General features: G+C 48.0%; 1 protein-coding gene across 1 annotated transcript in view; it reads right to left on the bottom strand.

Annotated features, from left to right (window-relative positions):
* The window catches only part of Coro2b (coronin 2B), a 112,882-nt gene that overhangs the window by 51,525 nt on the left and 39,904 nt on the right, over positions 1-21,453 (bottom strand). The window contains exon 2 of the mRNA XM_041679562.1: positions 8,875-9,075. Within this exon, the coding sequence (XP_041535496.1) occupies positions 8,875-9,075 (201 nt within the window). The remainder of the gene's footprint in view (positions 1-8,874; positions 9,076-21,453) is intronic.

Below are 21,453 nucleotides of genomic sequence, written 5' to 3'. Positions count from 1 at the left end.
GCATTTGAGATGGGTCTTGAGAGGGAGCAGCTGTCTTTGTCTGCTGTCCAGCAACACTGGCGAGGACAAGTTTGAATAGAGCAGTGTTTGTTAGGAGGGGACAGAAGGTGAGAGCTACAGAGAATTCTATAGAACATGGAGTCCATCCTGATCAGTTTGTGGATAGAAAACCCAGGGCGTCAGAAAGGTAAGTGACTCCAGAGATCACACAGCAGCTGAATAGCATGTCAGAGATTGGGACAGGGTCCCAGTCACCATCCTGAACAACTTCTCCAGAGCTCTGCTGTTCTCAGACTGCCTGGTGGATTTGTGCTTCCTCCAGAGATCAGAGACAAACACAAGGTAAGAGATGGCCATGGAGCCAGGCACAGTGTGCTATGTCTGTAATCTCAGCACTTGGGAGGTAGAGAGAGATAGGAGTATCAGGTTACAGAGCTGGCTCTAACCTAACTCTGGCTAGTGAGACCCAGGTCACAGGCCGTGGGATGTGTTTCCCCGATACCCAAGACCAGAAGGAAGCAACTTCTCTGCAGGCTGAGCCATGGCAGGATGGGAAGGAGGCAGGGAAGCTGTGAGTTTGACCCCACCCAGGGGTGAATAGCAGCTGAGAATGCGACAGTCAGAGGCTCCAGTGTACGGAGGATGCAATCACACCTCATCACTTTTCTCCACTAGTGGGAGCACTAGATACTCGAACTCAAATGCTCATCTACCTGATAAGAGGTGATGCTGAGCCAGATGCATGACCCACACGGTCATACCCACCCCCCAGATCCACCTGTGGGATACCCATTGGGCCTTTCGAAGATCAGACCTGGTGGCACCTGGATCCAAGATCCCCAGCATGGTACTGAGGCCCCAGGCCTTGCACTGTGGCTAAAGGAATGAAGTTAACTTGTCTGGCTTCCTCTTCAGGACCCCTTCCCCGTCTCTCTTTGACCAGTGGCGCCTTCGCGTCATTCCTCCACCTGGTCTCCTCGCCTCTGGCCAGGACATGGTAAAGTCTCCCCAGAGTAAGAGTGACAGGGACATTTATATTCTGTAGAGAGGCTCAGAGACAAGGCTAACAACAGGCCCAGAGGGACACCACCAAATTTTGGAATGCGTGACCAACTGCCTCTGTTCTGGTATAGAATATACAAGCTGGTGATGTCATGGAAAGGTGTATTGAGATTTGGGAACCAGCGTCGTCTGGCTTCCCCAACCGCTGGCTCTCAGGATAGACAGCAGTTTAAAGAGTCACTTCCTGTTTCTGATCAGTGGCTTCTGTAGAGTCAGGCAGCGTGAGCTCTGTATTCCAGTCACGGGAACAGATGCGCCTGCAGAAGTGTCCCTTTCTGATCCTCTGTGAAGTACCCAGCCGTGCATCCGGGAGAGCTGGGGCTTTAGCTTCTAGCTGTGCTACTCATGTGCTGCAGCCTGGGGGAAACGGGTCCCTTGGTGCTTCTGTCTCCTTCTCTGTAAAATGGGGAAACAATTGCATTTTCCCAGGGCCTAACACTCTCAAAAAGTTCCCAGGTGACAACTGCACAGCTCCCTCTTGGCCATGGGAAGGAGCTAGACACTTGACGTCCAGGCTAGGAACCACTTAGTGTTTGGCAAGGACCTGTGCTTCCAGCCCTGGTCTTCTCTGGGTTTGGTTCAGCCCTGGGGAGAGCAGCAAGAAAGGGGAAGGGCACTGGGTGGCCGGATAGCTAATGAGGTTCTGGGCACAGTGCCTAGGTTCTGCAATATTCATAAGGCCACTGGCAGCTGTGCCAGGCAATCAGGGCGCTGACTGCTTGCCCATCTGCAACTTAACATTCCGCTCCTTAGAGGCGGGAGCTGGTAGCTGCATGTTAATTAGGAAAACATCAGGCGCTGGTCACCACAGCAGAGGCTGAGCAAGAACCCAGGAAGACTGGCCACTCCTCCAAACCCACCCAGAGCCAAAAGGACCTGGACATCAGTATCACAGCACTGCCGGGCGTGGATGCAGAACTGGGAGAGCTGGCTTTAGTCAACTTGTGCCCTGGCCTGGAAGCTGACCTCAGGCCTAGCTCCTGTGGTCTCTACAGCCTCAGTTTCCCCATATGGAAGATGGAGGTGGCTCTCCGAATCTCTAAGTATTAAGTGAGATTGAGTTCATTCCTGCCATTACAGCTGTCTGCAGATTTTGTGGACAGGGCCTGTCTTTGTCCTTTGTGAAGGTCTCCTGTAGTCCAGGGTGGCCTCAAACCTGCTACGTAGCCAAGGATGACCTTGAACTTCTCCTTCTCCAAAGTGCTAGGATTAGAGAAGTGCACACCCGGGGATGGACCAGGGCCTCCTACATATTTCTGAACCTGCCTCTTGTAAACAAACACTCTCCCAGCTGATTTGTATTCTCCGCCCTCCATGTTGTCCCTGCCCCCACTTTGATGCTTTTTCTACACAGAATGCGTTAAATCCTCATCATAAAACAAAATCATGGAGAAAGAAGAAATTTAAAATGTAGAACTAATCACCTTTAACACTGACTAATGTTCCTTTGGCCTTCTCTAGATACATAAGGGTTGTAAATGAGATCAAGTATGCATTTCCTCTCAAAACAGGACATGACACATAGTTTTCTCTCATTAATGTCCATCTGCATGTGTGATTTCCAAATGTGACCTGGGGTCTGTGGGGGCTCTTCAAGACCTTTGGGGGCTCTTTAAGACCTTTCCAGAGACCGATCAGATGTCTTAGCTGGTTAGGGCACTGGCTGTCAAACCTGATATCCCCAGTTTGATTCCTGTGCCCACATGGTGTCAGGAGAGAACCAACTGTGGTAGGTTGTCCTCCGACCTCCTCATACACGCCACGGCACTTGTTGGCACCTCTTGTGGTGGTTTGAATAGGCTTGACCCCCATGGACTCGTGTGTGTGAATGCTTGGCCCGTAGGGAGTGGCACTATTAGGATGTGTGGCCTTGATGGAGTAGGTGTGTCTTGTGTAAGGAAGTGTGTCATTGTGGAAGCGGGCTTTGAGGTATCATATAGGCTCAAGTCATGTTCAATGTGGCAGTCTTCTTCTGCTGCCTGTGGATCTGTATATAGAACTCTCAGCTCCTTCTCCAGCATCATGGCAGCTGCCATGTCCCACCATGACGATATTAGACTGAATCTCTGAACTGTAAACCAGTTCCAATTAAAGGTTTTCCTTTATAAGAGCTGCTGTGGTCATGATGTCTCTTCACAGCAATAGAAACCCTACAAAAGACACCTTCCATAAATAAATAAAACATTAAGTAAAACTCAAGACCTTTTGAGGGGACCCATGGGGCCAAAACCACTTTGGGCACAGCACTCACGTTCCATCCTGCTTGTCCAGTCTCATGAGTATATGGGATTTTTAAACTGATTTTATTGAGCTCCACATTTTTCTCTGCCCCCCCCATCTTCCTCTCCCCTCCCCTTCAACCCTCTCCCATGGTCCCCATGCTCCCAATTTACTCAGGAGATCTTGTCTTTTTCTACTTGTATATGGGATTTTTAAAGCAACTTCTCTTGTGATACTGCCACAGGCTGACTACAGAAGCAGATATGAAAATCTAGCCCCTCCATCAGGCCAGAGGAATATTAAAAGGGATTTTGAAAAGTAGAAAATGTTTTTCTCATTCATTTTTTAAAATTTATTTATTATGTATACAATATTCTGTCTGCGTGCATGCCTGAAGAGGGCACCAGACCTCATTACAGATAGCTGTGAGCCACCATGTGGTTGCTGGGAATTGAACTTGGGACCTTTAGAAGAGCAGGCAATGCTCTTAACCGCTGAGCCATCTCTCCACCCCTTTCTCAATCATTTTTTTTTTCAGTGCTGGGAACCTAACCAAGAGCCACCCATGCTAGGTGGACCCTCTACCACCCGGACCTGTCCTTAAACCCTCATTAACTTTTGGGGCTCTAGAAAATACTATTTCTCACTAAAATATTATTTTTCATAAAATATCTATGTTTTCCAGGGGTATGTGAAATGAGTTTCCTATTACTTTAGCTCACTGATACATATTTTAAAGATTTTATTTTTAAAGACAGGGCCTCCTATAGCCCAGGATAGCCTCAAACTCACTATGTAGCAGGGAATAACCTTGCTCTTCTGATCCTCCTGCCTCCTCCTCCTGAGACCTGGGAGAATCACAAGCCTGAGCCACCATATTTGGTCTACGCAGCACTGGATCTTGAGAGCAAGGCTTCGTGCATGCTAGGCAAGCTCCCTACCAAGTGAGCTGCCTCCCCAGTCCAAGATGACGTCATGTTTGTGATGAACACTCTGTGATGATAGATGTAACCCAGGTAAACGAAAACCCTTCAGGATTCCTCACCACCGAGAGATGTGGAAAATGACCTGGAGACTGCAGAACAGGGCCTGTCTGCGTGACCACAGAAGAGAAGGGAGCAGTGCCACCTGCTTCCTCCGTGATGGGCCTGCAGGGATTAGGCAAATTTTTCACTATTACAGCACACCTGTGAATCAGGGTACCCACTGCATGGGGGAGCCTCAGGAATGTGAACAAATGAGGTTGAGAGGGTGTGTGTGCGTGTGTGCCTGTGTGCCACTGCTTCCAGGGAGGGCTACTTCTCTAATTAGAACACAGAATTTAGAAGCTTTTAAGCAATTTGTGATCATTGGAATAAGAATGGCCCCCATAAACTCGTATCTTGGGGTGGAACTCTCTGGTAGGAGTAGAAGGATTAGGTGTAGCCAGACTGGAGGAAGTGTGTCAGTGGGGATGTTTTTTGAGGTTTCATTAGCTCGTACTAAGTCCAGTTCTCTCACTTCACTTGTGGATCAGGATGGAGCTCTCTGCTCTGCTCCAGCACCACGCTGCCTGCCAATCACGCTCCCTGCCATGATGATCACGGACTAAGCCTCTGGAACTATCAGCAAGCCCCCAATTATGCTTTCTTTTATAGGAGTTGCCCTGTGTTTCTTCACGGCAATAAAACAGTAACTAAGACAACTTTCCAGAGAAGTTTTTTTTTTTCTACTGATGAAAATAATAACTACAATAAACTGGAGGTTAAAAATGCTGCAGACGGGCTGGGCATGGGGTGCACACATTTAATCCCAATGCTCAGGAAGCAGAGGCAGGTGGATCAACATGAGTTCAAGGTCAGCCTGGTCCCCATAGCACGTTCCTGCCCAGCCATAGCTATATGTAGTAAGACCCTGTTTCAAAAAAATATTTTTTTTTAAAGTTGCAAACATTTGAGTGTGTGCATCTGTTAGAGACAGAGTCCCGGTGTAGTTCAAGTAGGCCTTGGACATGTGATCCTCCTGCCTCTACCACCTAGTACTGGGATTCCAGATATGTGCCACCATATCTGATATTTTCTTTCATTTTTCTTTTTTAAAAGACAGGGTCTTGTCACAGTCCTGGCTGGCTGGAACTTGGTACATAACCCAAAGGCAATCATGGGATAACTCTGCGTCCTCAGTCCTGAGACCATAAGCTTCTTCCACCACACCATCTGCTAACATTTTAAATACACCTGAAGACAATTTGCCCGAACAGCATCCTGAGGTGGAGCGCTGGCAGCTGTAGAGGTGAATAGGTATCTCCCAGCCACCTCACTCACTCTATCTCGCCAAGAGCCCTGCACACCTGTTCCCCACATCCCGCAGTCCTGGGCACTCTCTGTTAAACGTGTATCCTCTGTGAATTGCTTGTGCACGTCTTTTGTACACTTTTCTTCTGTACTGTGCTTTCTGGACTCCCTATGTTCCAGAACACACACCTTTCATTTGTTATGCACTGAAAATGTTCTGCTCAAACACGTGGTTTCCTTTTCATTTTGTTCAGGCATCTCATTGTGGTATAGGAGTTTAGTTGTTTGCAAATCTATCTATTGTATCAATCATTTCCCGGTGGGTTTGGGGAGACGCTTTGACAAACCATGCCTTTCCACACAGCATGGTGCTCTCCTGGTGCCAGCAAGACGGCTCAGTGGATAAAGGTGCTGTGACGACCCGAGTTCCATTCCTGGGACCCAGATGGCAGAGGGAAGGGACTGACTTCTGATCCTACGCATGCATCACGGCAATATCCTACCCCCCACCATACACATATGTACGCATGCAAACACACGCATATAAACATACCATACACACATTACACATATACATGCACACCACATACATACACATGTATACACACATACTGCATATACCACATACACACAGTACACACATCACATTCATACACTACATACACCACATACATAAACACATACACCATACACACTACATACATACACATACACCAAACACTACACACACACCACAACACACCAAATACTACACACACCACACACACACTGCATACACATATCACATAAATACACACATACACATATACCATTTACATACACAAACACACTACATATACCACATACATACACACATACCACACACATTGCATGCATACCACACACACACTACACACACATCACACATACACACACCACATACATACACATACTACACACACCAAACATTACTCACCACAAATACACATACTCATACCACATACTCATTCACACATATACACACTCACCAAACACTACATACATACCACACACACATATACAACACACACATACATATAAACCACACACATATACACAGACCACATACACTCACACATATACACACTATTCACACACACATACACCATATACACTTATACATATTCACCACACACACACATACCACATACATACACACATATAATACACCACACAATACACATATACCACATATATACACATGCCAAACACTATACACACACCACATACATCACATATACGTAATATACACACCACACACACAAACACACCCGTAACACCACTCACACATCACACACACCACAAACACACACCATACATACAACACATACACATACCACAGACCACATGCATACACACGCCAATCACTATACACACTACACACACATATACAACACACATATGCATATACCACATACACACACCAAACACTACACACACCACACACACATGCACACACCATATACATACAATACACAAATACACATACACACATACACTCACACACATACCACACACACATACACACATACACACCACACACACATATACACACAACTAACACATCACAATACACACATACACATGCACCACACACACAACACACGTTACACATACACACACCACTCACACATATACCTATATACACCACTCACACATACACACGCACTACATATAGAGCACACACATTTACATATATATTACACATACATGCACACACACAAAATAAATATAATTAAAAAATTATTAATTATGTATACAATATTCTGTCTGTATGTCTGCAGGCCAGAAGAGGGCACCAGACCTCATTACAGATGGTTGTAAGCCACCATGTGGTTGCTGGGAATTGACCCCAGGACCTTTGGAAGAGCAGTCAATGCTCTTAACCACTGAGCCATCTCTCCAGCCCAATAAATATAATTTTAAAATTACTATAAAAACCTTTTTAAATGCCTTCCATTCTTTCCTGCTACCTGGCACTCTTTCACTCCGTCTCTTTTTTCCTTCCTTTGATAAAAACCTCACTCCTGTACCTGCTCCAACCTCCCAAGAGCTGGGATTAAGGATGTGTACCTCCTACCAGGTTCTCTCCCCGCTCTCTTCCTCTCTGCTTTCTCTTGCCTCTGCCCCATTTAAACATTTATATCTTGATTCCATCTAGAACTTCTGCTGTACAAGAAGGCACCGAGTGTTGGCTTTCGTAAGTCATGAAGTAGAACATGACGTGGCGCATCAGTGGGCTTGTTCCACCCATCCCAGGGGCCCAAAAGTCTGCACAGCTGCCTGGAGCTGAGCTAGCTCCCATGGCAGAGAACTGAGGCCATCTGGTTTGGAAAGAAAGGCAAGCTGTGTTTCAGAGGTCCATAAGCAAAGCTGTCAACGTCACCAAGGAAACAACAACCCATCCCTACTGCGTGGCTCACCAATGACTGTCACCAAGACACCCCTGCGGGGCAGTTCCTAGGCAGCACTCAAGTCTGTTGCCACTTGAGGCCCATGTGGCCAGTGCAGGGAGAGGAGTTACAACCCTGATTTAGCAATACAGGGAAGCAAGAGAGACACACGTAAGGAAGGCCTCCTGGCTGGCAGATGTGAAAGCCCATACCTTCAGCCTCTACATCCCTGCTCCTTAGGTCCTTCTGAGGTCTAGTGCTGTCCTCATGACCACTGTAGCTGACCCTATAGTGGGAAAGAGGATGTGTTCTATGCAGTCCCCAAAGCTGTGCCCCCTCTGTGGGAAGAAAGCCTGGAAATTGTCCCCCCTACCAGCTGACTGCATTTCTCAAACCAGTGTTGCTTCTATGAGCACCTCCTCCTGGAGCCGGGATGAGTCAGGCCAGGAACAGGAGCTCAGGCATGAAAAAGTAAAACTGACAGCAAGCCCTTTGCCTGGGGCTCGTGACCTCCCACAGGCCTCCTGGGACTGTGCCTGAATGGCTACAGTGTCAAAATCGCAGCCATAAGCTTTGTGGGTTTTAACCTGCTGCAGTCACGTAAGCAGCCCCCGTGGTGAAAGCCTCCAGGCAGGGAGTGGGCATCAGGACCCAGCAGATGGTGGCCAGCCTCCCAGCAGAGGGTGGTTCCGAAGTGTACAATATTTTTTTGCATATCCCAAACTACCCATAGATGTCTCGGCTTTCCTCCCCATCTGTACCAAAAGGACTCAGACAGAACGGCAGAAGTCAGGCTAGTCCCAGATACAGTGTTCCAGTCCTCCAAGCCCATCTGGATGCAGATCTTAGGACTCCCAGGGTCCAGGCCTGCCCTCCTTCAGAGTCTCAGGGGAACCAGGGTCACCTACCTGCTCCAGGGGGATGACAAGAAAGGAGCCACCTCCTGCACTCTCGGTGACTATGGCCAGGAAACGGGCATTGACTGCGCAGAAGTGGTTGTCGTGGACGTTCTTGGTGATGGGGATCCCATCAAAGCAGTGCTCCCGGTTGGCCACCTTCCCGTACACGTTCCGGAACTTGGAACTGCGATACTGCGGTCGCCAGGACATCTGCAAGGGACCGACAGAGGCAAGTTTAGGCTGACTATTCATGAAGCAGCTGGCCAGGGCACTGGAGAGTCAGAGATGCGGCGAGCAAATGGTCCCTCAGGCTCACCTTCATGGGGGATGAGAGGTGACAGAGCTGCCAAGAGCGTGGGGCCTATGGTGTGCTGGCTGCTTACTGAGAGGGTCTCTCTGACACAGCAGGAGGATGTTCACAACTTTCCTGTTTACTGTCCACGTGCCCAACACTATTCTGGAAAGAGTACTGGGTCCTCTCACTACCAGTGACAATGACATGGGACACAGTGAGCCAGCCACGCACACGTGATGGTGTCCTGACTGCCCAAACTCATTTCACTCAGCACTGGATGTTAGGTAGACTGAATGTCCACAAAGACAGAAGACAATGCCAGCAGCAGGGGTGGGGGCGCCACATTATGCTCAAGGAAGGAAGTCACTACATTTCCTCATGGCCACCATCACCACCAGCATTGTTACCATCCACAGAGAGGTGAAATGACTGGCACAAGACCACACGACTGAGTGTGTATATGGGAAGGCACTGAGCATTGAGCCTTTTGAGTCCGGAATGAAGCCCTCAATGTGTGACCCAAAGATCACCTATATCAGAATCACTGAAGATGGGGGCGGTCTCTGAATTCCTGTGTCATTTCTTGAAGATACAGTTCCCGGGTCCCAGGCTGGGTCTAGCAATCCAGTGCAGTATTTTATGAGTCGGGTCCAACACTCAGTATGCTGACCCAGTTTCCCTGCCTACCCCTAAACGACACAGAAGCTCCCTGAAGCTTGAGAGTCTTGTTCTAGTAGGATCTCCTCAGTCCACCCTGCCCACTGTCCACGGTCTAGCCTCTGATTAGTCAGCAGACTTTACTGTTGATACATGCGGAGGGTGAGTGGAGGAGCCATGGCATCTATGAGATGGTGCCTCTTGCAGGGAAGCCCTACCAATGTAGGCATGAGCCCAGCCAAGGCACACACGGTAGGCACTCGGCAATGGTCCTGTGTAGTGACCACAGACCTGGCTCACAAACTCTGTACTTTATCTTAGCCAAAATGTCAAGAAAGAATCTTCATACTTTTTTTTTTTTTGAACAGGGTCTCATATAGCCCTGGCTACCCAGTTAGGAGACAAAAGGATCTTAACGTGTACCTCTCCTCGCTGTCCTGGAACTAGCTCTTGTAGACCAGGCTGTCCTCGAACTCACAGAGATCCGCCTGCCTCTGCCTCCCGAGTGCTGGAATTAAGTGCCTGGGCCACCACACTTGACTAGGAGATGAAGTTTTTAAATTTAACTGTTGTATGTTTGTTTTAATTTACATTAGAAAAAAATAACACATATTCCAGACTCTGGATGTCACTGATACTTTGTGAATGAGTGCTAATGAGACTAAAAATAAGAAGAAAAGAAAAGAAAGATCAGTTAAAAAATAAACATGGTGTGAAAAATATACTATGGGTCTGTCACCTGCTTAGCCACCTGAGTGGGAATGTCCTGCCAGATAGGACATTCCAGGTTCCACAGTTCCATAGGGAGGTGCTGTGTTTACCCATTCTAGCTTCGTCCAGTGCCATTCTGGTTGGGCACGCTCTTTTTTTTCCTGCCCAGCCACAGTTCAACCTCAGGGTAGCCTCATAGCTGGCCTCAGACCCCTTCTTGCTGCTGATACAGCCCTCAGCCCAGGGGGCCAGATTCCTCTTGGCCACAGCAGGAAGAGGGACCAAGGCCTTCTGATCAGAGCTGAGTTCCAGCAGTTCTTCCTGGCCTGCCCAGCAGGGTTCCACACTCAGGAAGCCCTGTCAGGTCCCTGGGATGATGGAGACCCAGCCCCTCCCACATCCTCAAGGGCACCCAACCCAGTACAAGTGAGAGAACCCAGAAAACCTCCATCTCCAGTGCCTCCTGTGGCTGGGTCCCGGGACCTGCTCATTTCCTGTGAGGAGCACATTGTGAGACCTCCTACGGCTTCAAGGGAAGGGCAACAAGCCTAGGCTGGAAGCTACGCAGACCTAGGTTCCAGTCCCATCCTTCTGCAGATCAGCTGTGTGACTTGGACAAGACTCTGAATTTCTGTGCCCCCTCCACCTGCTCTTAGAGAAGGGAGGCTAATAGCCCCTCACCTCCAAGGACATAGGCAATCAGCGCTGAGCTGCCCAGCTCATACCCAACACAAAGCATATGCACCTCAGGCTCTCCCGAGTCTCCCACATCTAAATTTAACCCCCAGCTACTCCAGGGGAGCCCTCAGCGGCATCATCTCAGCTGACATCACCACCGACACCTCCCCACTTCTCATTCCCCCTTCCCCGTTCTCTCCCACTCTCTGTCCTTTCTCTCTCTACTGCCCCAGCTCTCAGCTCTCAGGTGCAGTGATAGATAAGAAGTCTATGTGATTGGCTCTTGATAGGCATGCTAACATGCTGCCTCTTTCTCCTCTTTCTAGAACATGTAGCCCAGGCTGGCCTCAATTTGATATATAGCTCAAGATAACTTTGAATGTCTGGTCCTCCTGCCTATATCTCAAATGTGCTGGGATTACAAGTGTAGGATACCTTCCCCAGTTTCTGCAGTGCTGGGGATCAAATCTCGAGCTTCATGCATGCTAGGCAAGCACTCTACCACCTGAGCTACAAACCAAGACTCTACCGTTGTATTTCTTCATTTTCTGATATGGCCTCTCTATGTAGCTTTGGCTGGTCTTGAATTCTCCATGTTTGGCCAAACAGAGTCACTTTATAAACAAGGCTAGTTCACAGCTGAGGCTAAAAGCTGAGCTAGGCAGATCTAAAATGTGGTCCTTGCTCTCTGTAGGGTTTGGGACTCTGTGTTCAGACATCCTCCAGGGTAGGGGTCCTTCCTCTTGAAGGGTGATAATCTCTGGGAGTCTCTGAGCCAGGGCACAGCAAGGCTATGTGGTTATGGTCATGCAGACCTAGGCAGGAAAACTTTCCAAATGATGGAGATGCCATATGTGCACGCAGGAGAGGGACATCTGTGCTGCCCAGGGGACAGAGGAACAATGCTATCTCTCTGGCCCTATGGTCTCACACTAGTCTATCCTTTGGTCCCTAGGGCCAGTGGGGCTTCAAGCTGCTGCCCCAACAATGAAGGGCTTGGCTCCCTGTCACTTGGTAGTGGAAAGAAAAGGAGGGGAGCTGATAAGGTGTCCCTGAGGAACTTGGTGACAGGGCTTCACTGCCCCTTCCCCTCCCCAGGAGATGACCTCTTTGGATCACCACTAAGAGGGGATGGGGAGGCTTGCTGGTGGGAGCTGTGACATCTCTGTAAAAGGAGAGAGGAAGCATACCTCAGCACTCTAGATAATACGAACGCTTTAGTACTGTCAATCATAAGGAGGAAAGTAGGCACTGCATCACCCTGCCACAGAGAAGCAGGCGCCAAGCCACGTGCCCAGAGCATGTTCCTGCATGCATATGCGTGTGTGTGTGTGTGCATGCGCACATGCTCATGTGAGTCACATCTCCTCCTGAGCCTTAGAAACCCTTCAAGGGGCCTCCCCAGCTGAAGGCTTTGAAACCGGAGCAGCAACTTTCTGATTGAACTTCATGTTGCTGAGAAAAGAAAAGGGCTTTGTGTGAACACCCCTCTGGTAGCCCTCGGTGTTCCCTGCTTGGCTCTCACTGCCTAGCAGGGATACTCTGAGCTAGCAAGGAGGGGGGGGGGCATCTTTATGATCCTTGGCCAACAATTCCTGGGTAAGAGCCGCTGCTCTCCCAACTCACAAGGGGCACAGCCTTATCCTAGGTGACTATGGTGTGATCCACACAGCCTTGCAGCTCAGAGTGCCACTCGGAGAGAGTGACTTACTCTGGGAATAGCAGGGTAGTCAGCAGCTCCCCTTGAAGGGCACACTGAGCCAGGGCTGGCAGCAGAGGCAGGAGATGCAGCTGAGGGAAGAGGGTGGAGGAGAGAGGGGAAGGGACTATGGAGGGGAACTGAAAACTTTGTGTCTTCATCTTTGCTTGTTTGTGTGAGTGCATGTGTGAATGTGTTAGCCTCTGGTATCATTGCTCAGGAGCCATTCACCTTGCTTTAACACACACACACACATATATAATATAAATATATATATTTCCATCACATATATATAATATAAATATATATTTATATTCCCATTTTCATGGTGTGTGTGTGTGTGTGTGTGTACACCTGTAGAGGCCCAAGGTAAAATCATCCTTCATGGCTCTTTCACCTTATTTAATGAGACAGGATCTCTAAATCAAACTCAGAGCTCACCAATATGGCTTGCTTCCCTGGCCAACTTTCTCTAGGGATCTTCTGTTTCTGTCTTCCAAGTCTAGAATTACAGGAGCGCCCCCCCCCCCCATCCACCTGGTATCTACATAGGTACCTGGGATGCAAACTCTGACCCACACACATTCGCAGTGATGGCTGCACCGTTCCCTGAGCGAGAGGTCCTGGGCTGTGTAAGGAAGCTAACTAAGCAAGAGTGGAATGGGCCAGAGAGCGGCGTCCTCCTTCTGCTATACTCCTGTGTGAATCAAATTCCTTTGTCGGGGGTAATGTGTGTGGAATAGCAAGCAGGCCTGACTTCAGGCTCCTGCCCTGCCTGCCTTCCTTCCCGATGGCCTGTAACCCAGTAGCTGAGGGAAACCCTTCTCTCCTCTAAGCTGCTTCTGGTCACACTGCTGGTCACGCAACAGAATGGAACTGGAGCACTGCCCTTCTGAGAACTAGTGTCCCCTCACCCTGAGAAGCAATGTTCAAGCACGCCCAGCTCTGACGCCCCAATTGGGGGTGTGCAGCAATGCAGCAGCCCAGAGGCAACAAGGTTTTAGTGCAAGAAGGCCTGGCTACATCATTGAATAAATGGGACCTCCTGAGACTGAGAAGCTTCTGTAAAGCGAAAGACACTGTCACTAAGACAAAAAGGCAACCCACTGGATCTTCACCAACCCCGCAACTGACGAAGGTCTGATCTCCAAAATATATAAAGAACTCAAGAAACCAGACTGTAAAAGGCTAATCAACCCAATTATAAAATGGGGCACTGAGCTGAACAGAGAATTCTCAACAGAAGAAGTTCAAATTGTCAAAAGACACTTAAGATCATGCTCAACTTCCTTAGCGATCAGGGAAATGCAAATCAAGACAACTTTAAGATACCATCTTACACCTGTCAGAATGGCTAAAATAAAAAACACCAATGATAGCCTTTTTTGGAGAGGTTGTGGAGAAAGGGGTACACTCATCCATTGCTGGTGGGAATGCAAACTTGTGCAGCCACTTTGGAAAGCAGTGTGGCGGTTTCTCAGGAAATTCGGGATCAACCTACCCCAGGACCCAGCAATACCACTCTTGGGAATATACCCAAGAGAGGCCTTATCATACAACAAAAGTATATGCTCTACTATGTTCATAGCAGCATTGTTTGTAATAGCCAGAACCTGGAAGCAACCTAGATGCCCTTCAGTGGAAGAATGGATGAAGAAAGTATGGAATATATACATATTAGAGTACTACTCAGCAGTAAAAAACAATGACTTCTTGAATTTTGCATACAAATGGACGGAAATAGAAAACACTATCCTGAGTGAGGTAAGCCAGACCCACAAAGAGGAACATGGGATGTTCTCACTCATATTTGGTTTCTAGCCATAAATAAAGGACATTGAGCCTATAATTCGTGATCCTAGAGAAGCTAAATAAGAAGGTGAACCCAAAGAAAAACATATAGGCATCCTCCTGAATATTAACCTTCATCAGGCGATGAAAGGAGACTGAGACAGAGACCCACATTGGAGCACCGGACTGAAATCTCAAGGTCCAAATCAGGAACAGATGGAGAGAGAGCACGAGCAAGGAACTCAGGACCGCGAGGGGTGCACCCACACACTGAGACAATGGGGATGTTCCATCGGGAACTCACCAAGGCCAGCTGGCCCAGGTCTGAAAAAGCATGGGATAAAACCGGACTCGCTGAAAACAGCGGACAATGAGGACTACTGAGAACTCAAGAACAATGGCAATGGGTTTTTGATCCTACTGCACGTACTGGCTTTGTGGGAGCCTAGGCAGTTTGGATGCTCACCTTACTAGACCTGGATGGAGGTGGGTGGTCCTTGGACTTCCCACAGGGCAGGAAACCCTGATTGCTCTTTGGGCTGACAAGGGAGAGGGACTTGATTGGGGGAGGGGGAGGGAAATGGGAGACAGTGGCGGGGAGGAGGCAGAAATCTTTAATAAATAATTAAAAATAAATAAATAAAATTTCTAGTTTAGCGGAATATAAATTTTGAACGCCTGCCTGAATGTCTTGGTATCTGTTGTAATAGTGCACTTTCTATTTCTAATATTATTAATTTGTATCTTCTCTTTTGTCTTTGGGTTAATTTTACTAAGTTTTTGCTCCAATTTTTTACTAAGTTTTTGCCTTGGGGTATATCATCAGATTGTTTATTTGAGAACTATTTATCTTTTTAATGATTCATTTTACTAATTTTATTATTTGTGTGTATGAAGAGTGCCCATAGAGGTCAGAAGAGGGCACTCTATCTCCTGGAATGGGAATTATATATAGTTGTAACCTGCTAGAAACCAAAGTTTGGTCCTCTGAAGAACAACAAGCACTCTTAACTATGAACCAGGCATTTGATTGTACTTAAAACCAGAGATGTCTCTCTTAGGACTGCCTTCATTAGCATACTGCATTTTTATTTTCATTTAGTGCTTGGATTTTTAATACCATCTATATTTCTTCAATGATTTATCCATCATTTAACAAGGTGCTATTTAGTCCCATGAATCTGTGTATTTCTACAGTTTTTCTTGCTATTGATTTCTAGCCTTACTCCACTATGGTCTGATAACAGATATCCTAGCTCTTCTATATTTGTTGAAATTAGAATTGTGTCTAATATGTAATATACTCTAGAGAAACTTCTGTGTATTCCTGAGAAGAATGTGAATTCTTTAGAGTTTTGGTACTCTTCTGTAGATGCCTGTAAGGTATGTTTGATCTGTGATGTGATGTTATTTAATATTTCTGTTTGTTTGGCTGGGTTTTTTGTCTGTTGTTTGGGACGGAGGCTGACTGATCTAACGGTGATGGAGAGTATTAATTAGGTCACTATTACTATATATGAATTAATTCATGTCTTAATATTTAGGAGAAGGTATTTTATGAAACTGGATGAGGCTGTGCTTGGTGTGTTTATGTTTAGAATTATATTGACAGATTGTTCCTTATCAATACGAAGGGACTTTCTTTATTTATGCTGACGAGTTCTGGGTTAAATTCAATTTTATGAGGTATTAGGATAGCACTGTCCATGTGCTCTTTGGTCTCATTTCCTTGGAAGACCTGTTTTTGTCCCATCCCTTTACCGTAAGATGTGTGTGACTTGGAGACAGCAAAAATAAAGAGTTTGCTTTCTAATCCAAAAAAAAAAGGGGGGGGGCCTGGTTAGCTTGGCCTCCACATGAGGGCACAGGGAGACCACCCTAACCTAGAGCTGTCCTGATCACACCCAGAAGAGTGAAAAGTCACCACTAGATGCCTGCGATCTCATGGGTAAGAAGGAATACAGGCTGGGTGCATGTGCGATTGCTGGCACACTGGGCCACTGTCTCACAGCTTAATGTGCTGTGTGGGTTGGAGGTGGTGGGAGGGCACAGGAGACTCGGGACTTCCGGGCTGGGATCTGGAAGGGAACAGCTGACTGAGTAAAAGATGGCTTAGGTAAATCAGGATGGCTGGGTGCGGGGCACAGCCAGGGCAGCCTAGCATGCACCCCTGGCTCTATACCTCTGATGGGTGTGAAGGTCTGAGAGTCACAGGCCACCAGGAAGATGCCATGTGAGGGAACAAGTCACTAGCATTAGAGGGCGTGAAGAGCCAGCCTGGGCCTGGATAAGATGGTCATTGAGACTAGGGCTCAGCAAGGCCAGCAAAGGGTTTGTTGAGAAATGACTTTTACTAACAGAAGTGGAAGGAAAATGAAACAGGAGTTAGCCAACTGCAGCTGCCCAAGAACACCCAGGATAGAACGGAATGGTTACTTTAGTGGCCACCTGCCAGGACATGTTAAGGATGGGATAGCCAGGTGCCATCGTTCCCCTGCCCTTTTCAGGCTTCCAGGCAAAACTCAAATCACCCCAAAGAGCCCGGAGCCTTCACATGACAATGTGGACTCAGGCTGGCTCCACTCAAGGCACACGTATTTATCCTGGGCATCTGCAGGCAGAGCTCATCTGTATCTCTGCACAATGCAATTGGGAGGGATCGTATGGGGCATGAAGGCTGCACCCTGCTAAAGGGACAGTGTGAATGGTGTCCCTGGAGTCATGCAGAAGAGGCCCCAGGCACCGGAGGCCAGGGCAGGGCCAGCATGGTTACCCCAGAGGTTCAACTGAGCAGATAAGACCACCGGGAAGTTCTGAGCAAGTGCTGGCTCTGCAGCAGAGGACCCGGCTCTCAGGGGCAGGAGGGTGGCTGCCAGCTACTCTCATTACTCCTAACTGAAGATGGGCATAGTGTGTTCCCAGCAGACTGTAGAGGTCCTGAGGGATGGTTCCGAGCCGGTCCAGCGGCCTGCCCACATTAGGCTAGCAGAGGCAGCTCATTCCTAGAAACTCCTGGGAGACCTCTCCCTCCCAGGGATGTTGGAACTTCTTAAGGTTAGAGCTTTGTAAACTGGTTCCACTGGGGCTTTGCCACTCACCACCTGCAGGGCATCTGGACCGCCACCTGTCTGGCACTCCGTATGTGCCATGAGGTTTGGCAATGTTCTGAGGTTGGTAGAACTTAACTTCTGTATAAACCGTCAGTTGTAACCTGTTAGCATTGAGGGTACACAGGGATGCTAAAGCCAGACAGAGCTGGTTCAAACCCCAGCACTGTCTGTAAGCCTTGTACTTGTTCATTTGCTTGTGGGGTTGTGTTCTCATCTGTGAAAATGCTTGCCGGACAAGTATGAGGCTCTTTGTTCAACCTCTAGAACCACTGTAAAAAACAAACATAAACAAACAAACAAACAAAAATGTACGACCCAACTGTGGGTATGGTGGTATGTGCTTCTAATTCTAGTGCTAGTGAATGGAGACAAGTGGATTTATGGGGTTTGGAGGCCAGCCTGATTGGTGATCCCCAAGTTCTAGTGAGAGAGCTTGTCTCAAATGACAAGGCAGACAGCTCCTGATGCATGCACTCACCTGCATTCACACACTTGCGCATACACACGTACATACATACATGCATACACATCTGCACATACTTGCACACACATGTACACATATACTTATAATCATGCACACACTTGCACACACAGAGCTCATATCTTCATATATATGCATGTACACATGAACACGCACACACATGCACACAGAGGAAATCTGCTGGGGAGGGGGTGGGAAAGATCTTATTTTTTAATTAACAATAGAAAAGAGACAAACAAGGAAAGTTTTCTCAGCACATTATCTAAGGCATGGCTTCCTGTCTTTGTTTGCATCTGACAATGTAAAGTCTGGAGACGGAGCAGCCATCTTGAGGCCAGGAGGTAATAAGCATAAACCTAAAAAGCAAGCACAAGGATAAGGGAGACCAAAAGGATTAAAAAAAAAAAAAGCCTTACCCAAGCCAACAGGTGCTTCCCCTGCTAGGGGCACAGGAAACCAAGGGCTTCCCCACGTTCCTCCCACCCCTCTGAAGAGGCCCTCTGAACTAATTCAACAGCCTGTGCCTGGCACACACGTTACATAGCATAGGGGTCAGAACCAGGATGGTGGGGAAAACAATAGATGACCTTCCCCTTCCTCCTCCTTGCCCACAGAGCCTCGCCCTCTCTTTTTCTTCCTCCTGACACTAACTATGGAAGCCTGGAGGAAGAAAGGCGAGACGGAACACAGTAAAAGCTGACACCCAAGAGCAAAGCTGGTGACTGGCACACCTGCCCACGGGCACCTCTAACCCTGATGGAGTTGCTGCCTCTGCACTGTCTCCTCCAGGCTTTTTGATGTCTTCTCTTTTCCCTCCGGGTCTGTCTGACTTTCCATCACTGCCATGAGAGACTGCCATTTACAAAGTTAAAAAAAAAAAAGAAAAAATCATAAAATAGCTCATGATGTTTTATGTAAGCTTAGGATTTGTATTGGGTTGCATTCATGGCCGCTTTGGGTTTCATGAGATCTGTGACCTGCAGGTTAGACACACAGACCAGACGCGGTGCCAGCACCTATGAGCATGCACGGCATCTTTCCTCTGTGAGATGGGGTCATGGTTATCAAGTCAGAATTCTCAGTTTGCTTCTTCCAGACCCTCCTGACCTGACCCTTCCTGGGATCCTCGACCCTTCTGTAAGCACTAGGAATCCCCAGGGATCATTCACCACACTTTGTGGTGGTTTGAATGAGAACGGCCCCCATAGGCTGATATATTTGAATGCTTCGTCCCCAGTTGGTGGAACAGTTTGGGAAGGATTAGGAGGTATGGCCTTGTTGGAGGAGGCATGTTGGAGGATGGGGCAGGCTTTGAGATTTCAGAAGCCCATGTCATTCCCATCACCAGCGCTCTCTCTCTCTCTCTCTCTCTCTCTCTCTCTCTCTCTCTCTCTCTCTTCTGCTTGTGGATCAAGATGAGAATGTTCAGCACTGCTCCAGCGCCATGCCTGCCTTCCTGCTGTCATGATCCCCCCTGATGGTTATGGACTCTAACCCTCTGGAACTGAGAGCCCAGATAAAAGCAAAGGCAGTTAAGACACATGCCTTCGCGCCATCTCTGCCCACCCCGCTTCTGAAGAGGTAACTACTGCCTCTCTTCCTCCTTCCCTTCCCCTCTTCTTCTTCTCTCTCCTTTTTCTGTTCCCCCTTCTCTCTCTCCTCTTCTCCCCTCCCCTCCATAACCCCTTACTCTTATACCATTTCCTATACTCACTAAATAAACTCTATACTCCCCTCCAAAAAAAAAAAAAAGACACATGCCTTCTCCTCTCTATCCTGGCCCCAGGCTATTCTCTCTGGTCATCTCAAACCCAAGGTGTGGTCACTTGAGAGCCACACTGTTGACACTCTACAGACTGGCTTCTGCCGCTAAAATCCATACTGACCGAGTGCATGCATTGGGACCCCAGCTCCCAGGGAACAAGGAAGTGTGTGTGTCTACCTGTGACAGTGGTGGTGACAGTTTACAGCGCACAGTCTGGAGTCTGGGTTGGAGTTCCTGCCAGGTGCTTTGCTGCTGGGTAGAGCCCACAGTTGTACAGGGCAGACCAATGAGGAGCTTCCCAACCTTAGTGCCATTCTCAGGCCTTAAGAGTGCCCATTGTGGAGCTCTGTGACCAGCTCAGGGCTGCCCTACCCAGCTCCTGCATGCACTCTGGAGCTCCCTGGCATCTTCTCAGTGGCCTCGTCACCCAGGGGCTTCTCCACTAACCCTGACCAATCCTCACCATTCTTCTGTGCCCTGTGATGCTCCTCCCCCTCCCTCTTCTGCAGTCCTGTCTCCACACCCCCACAGGAAACAGAGTCTTCCTGGGAGCAATAACCTCCAGACAAGACGGGAATGGCAGAGAGATCCCAAGAGTGGAGAAGTGCCACCTGAGGCAGTGGACACTGGCCAGGGAAACACCCCTGTCTGCCACTAGCCAGCTATTGGCATGGAGGCACTTGCTCCACTGATGGGCTGGGTGCTTTTCAGGGAGGGCCCTTGGGGGTGTGGGTGTTACTACAAACGTCCATACACACCAAAACACCTACAGAGAACGAAGCCTGCCTTTCTATCTCTTCTCCCTCTAGCATTGACCCTATAGGCTATTGGTGCTGCTAAGAGGGACTTCACCCTCCGCAGAAGTTTCATGGGGGGCTGGTGACATGGCTCAGTAGGGGTCGGTGTTGTTGACAAGCCTGTAAAGCCAAGCGCAACCCCTGGTTTGGGGTTTTTATATCATTTTGCTTTTTTATTACTTTAAATAATTCATTTTATGTGTATGAGTGCTCTATCTGCTGCATGCCTGCAGGCCAGAAGAGGGCATCAGATCCCATTATAGATGATTATGTGGTTGCTGGGAATTGAACTCAGGACCTCTGGAAGAAGAGTCAGTGTTCTTAACTGCTGGGCCATCTCTCCAGCTCTTGTTTTTATTTTTTATTTGTTTTTTAAATTGTTGAAGATTGAGCCTTTTCTCTTTTTTCTTTTCTTCTTTCTTCCTTCTTTTTTTTTTTAAACATGCATTGGTGTTTTGCCTCTATGTACGTCTGTTTGAGGGTGTCGGAGTCCCTGGAGCTGGAGCTACAATAGTTATGAGCTGCCACATGGTTGCTGGGAATTAAACCCAGGTCCTCTGCAAGAGCAGCCAGTGCTTTTAACCACTGGACAATCTCCCCAGAC

Source organism: Microtus oregoni, unplaced genomic scaffold (genome assembly GCF_018167655.1).
Source record: "Microtus oregoni isolate MIOR12 unplaced genomic scaffold, Mior012 000032F_ref0000030, whole genome shotgun sequence".
In the NCBI taxonomy this organism is placed as follows: domain Eukaryota; kingdom Metazoa; phylum Chordata; class Mammalia; order Rodentia; family Cricetidae; genus Microtus; species Microtus oregoni.
Note: the sequence above shows the minus strand (reverse complement) of the source record. Positions and strands in the feature narration are given on the sequence as shown.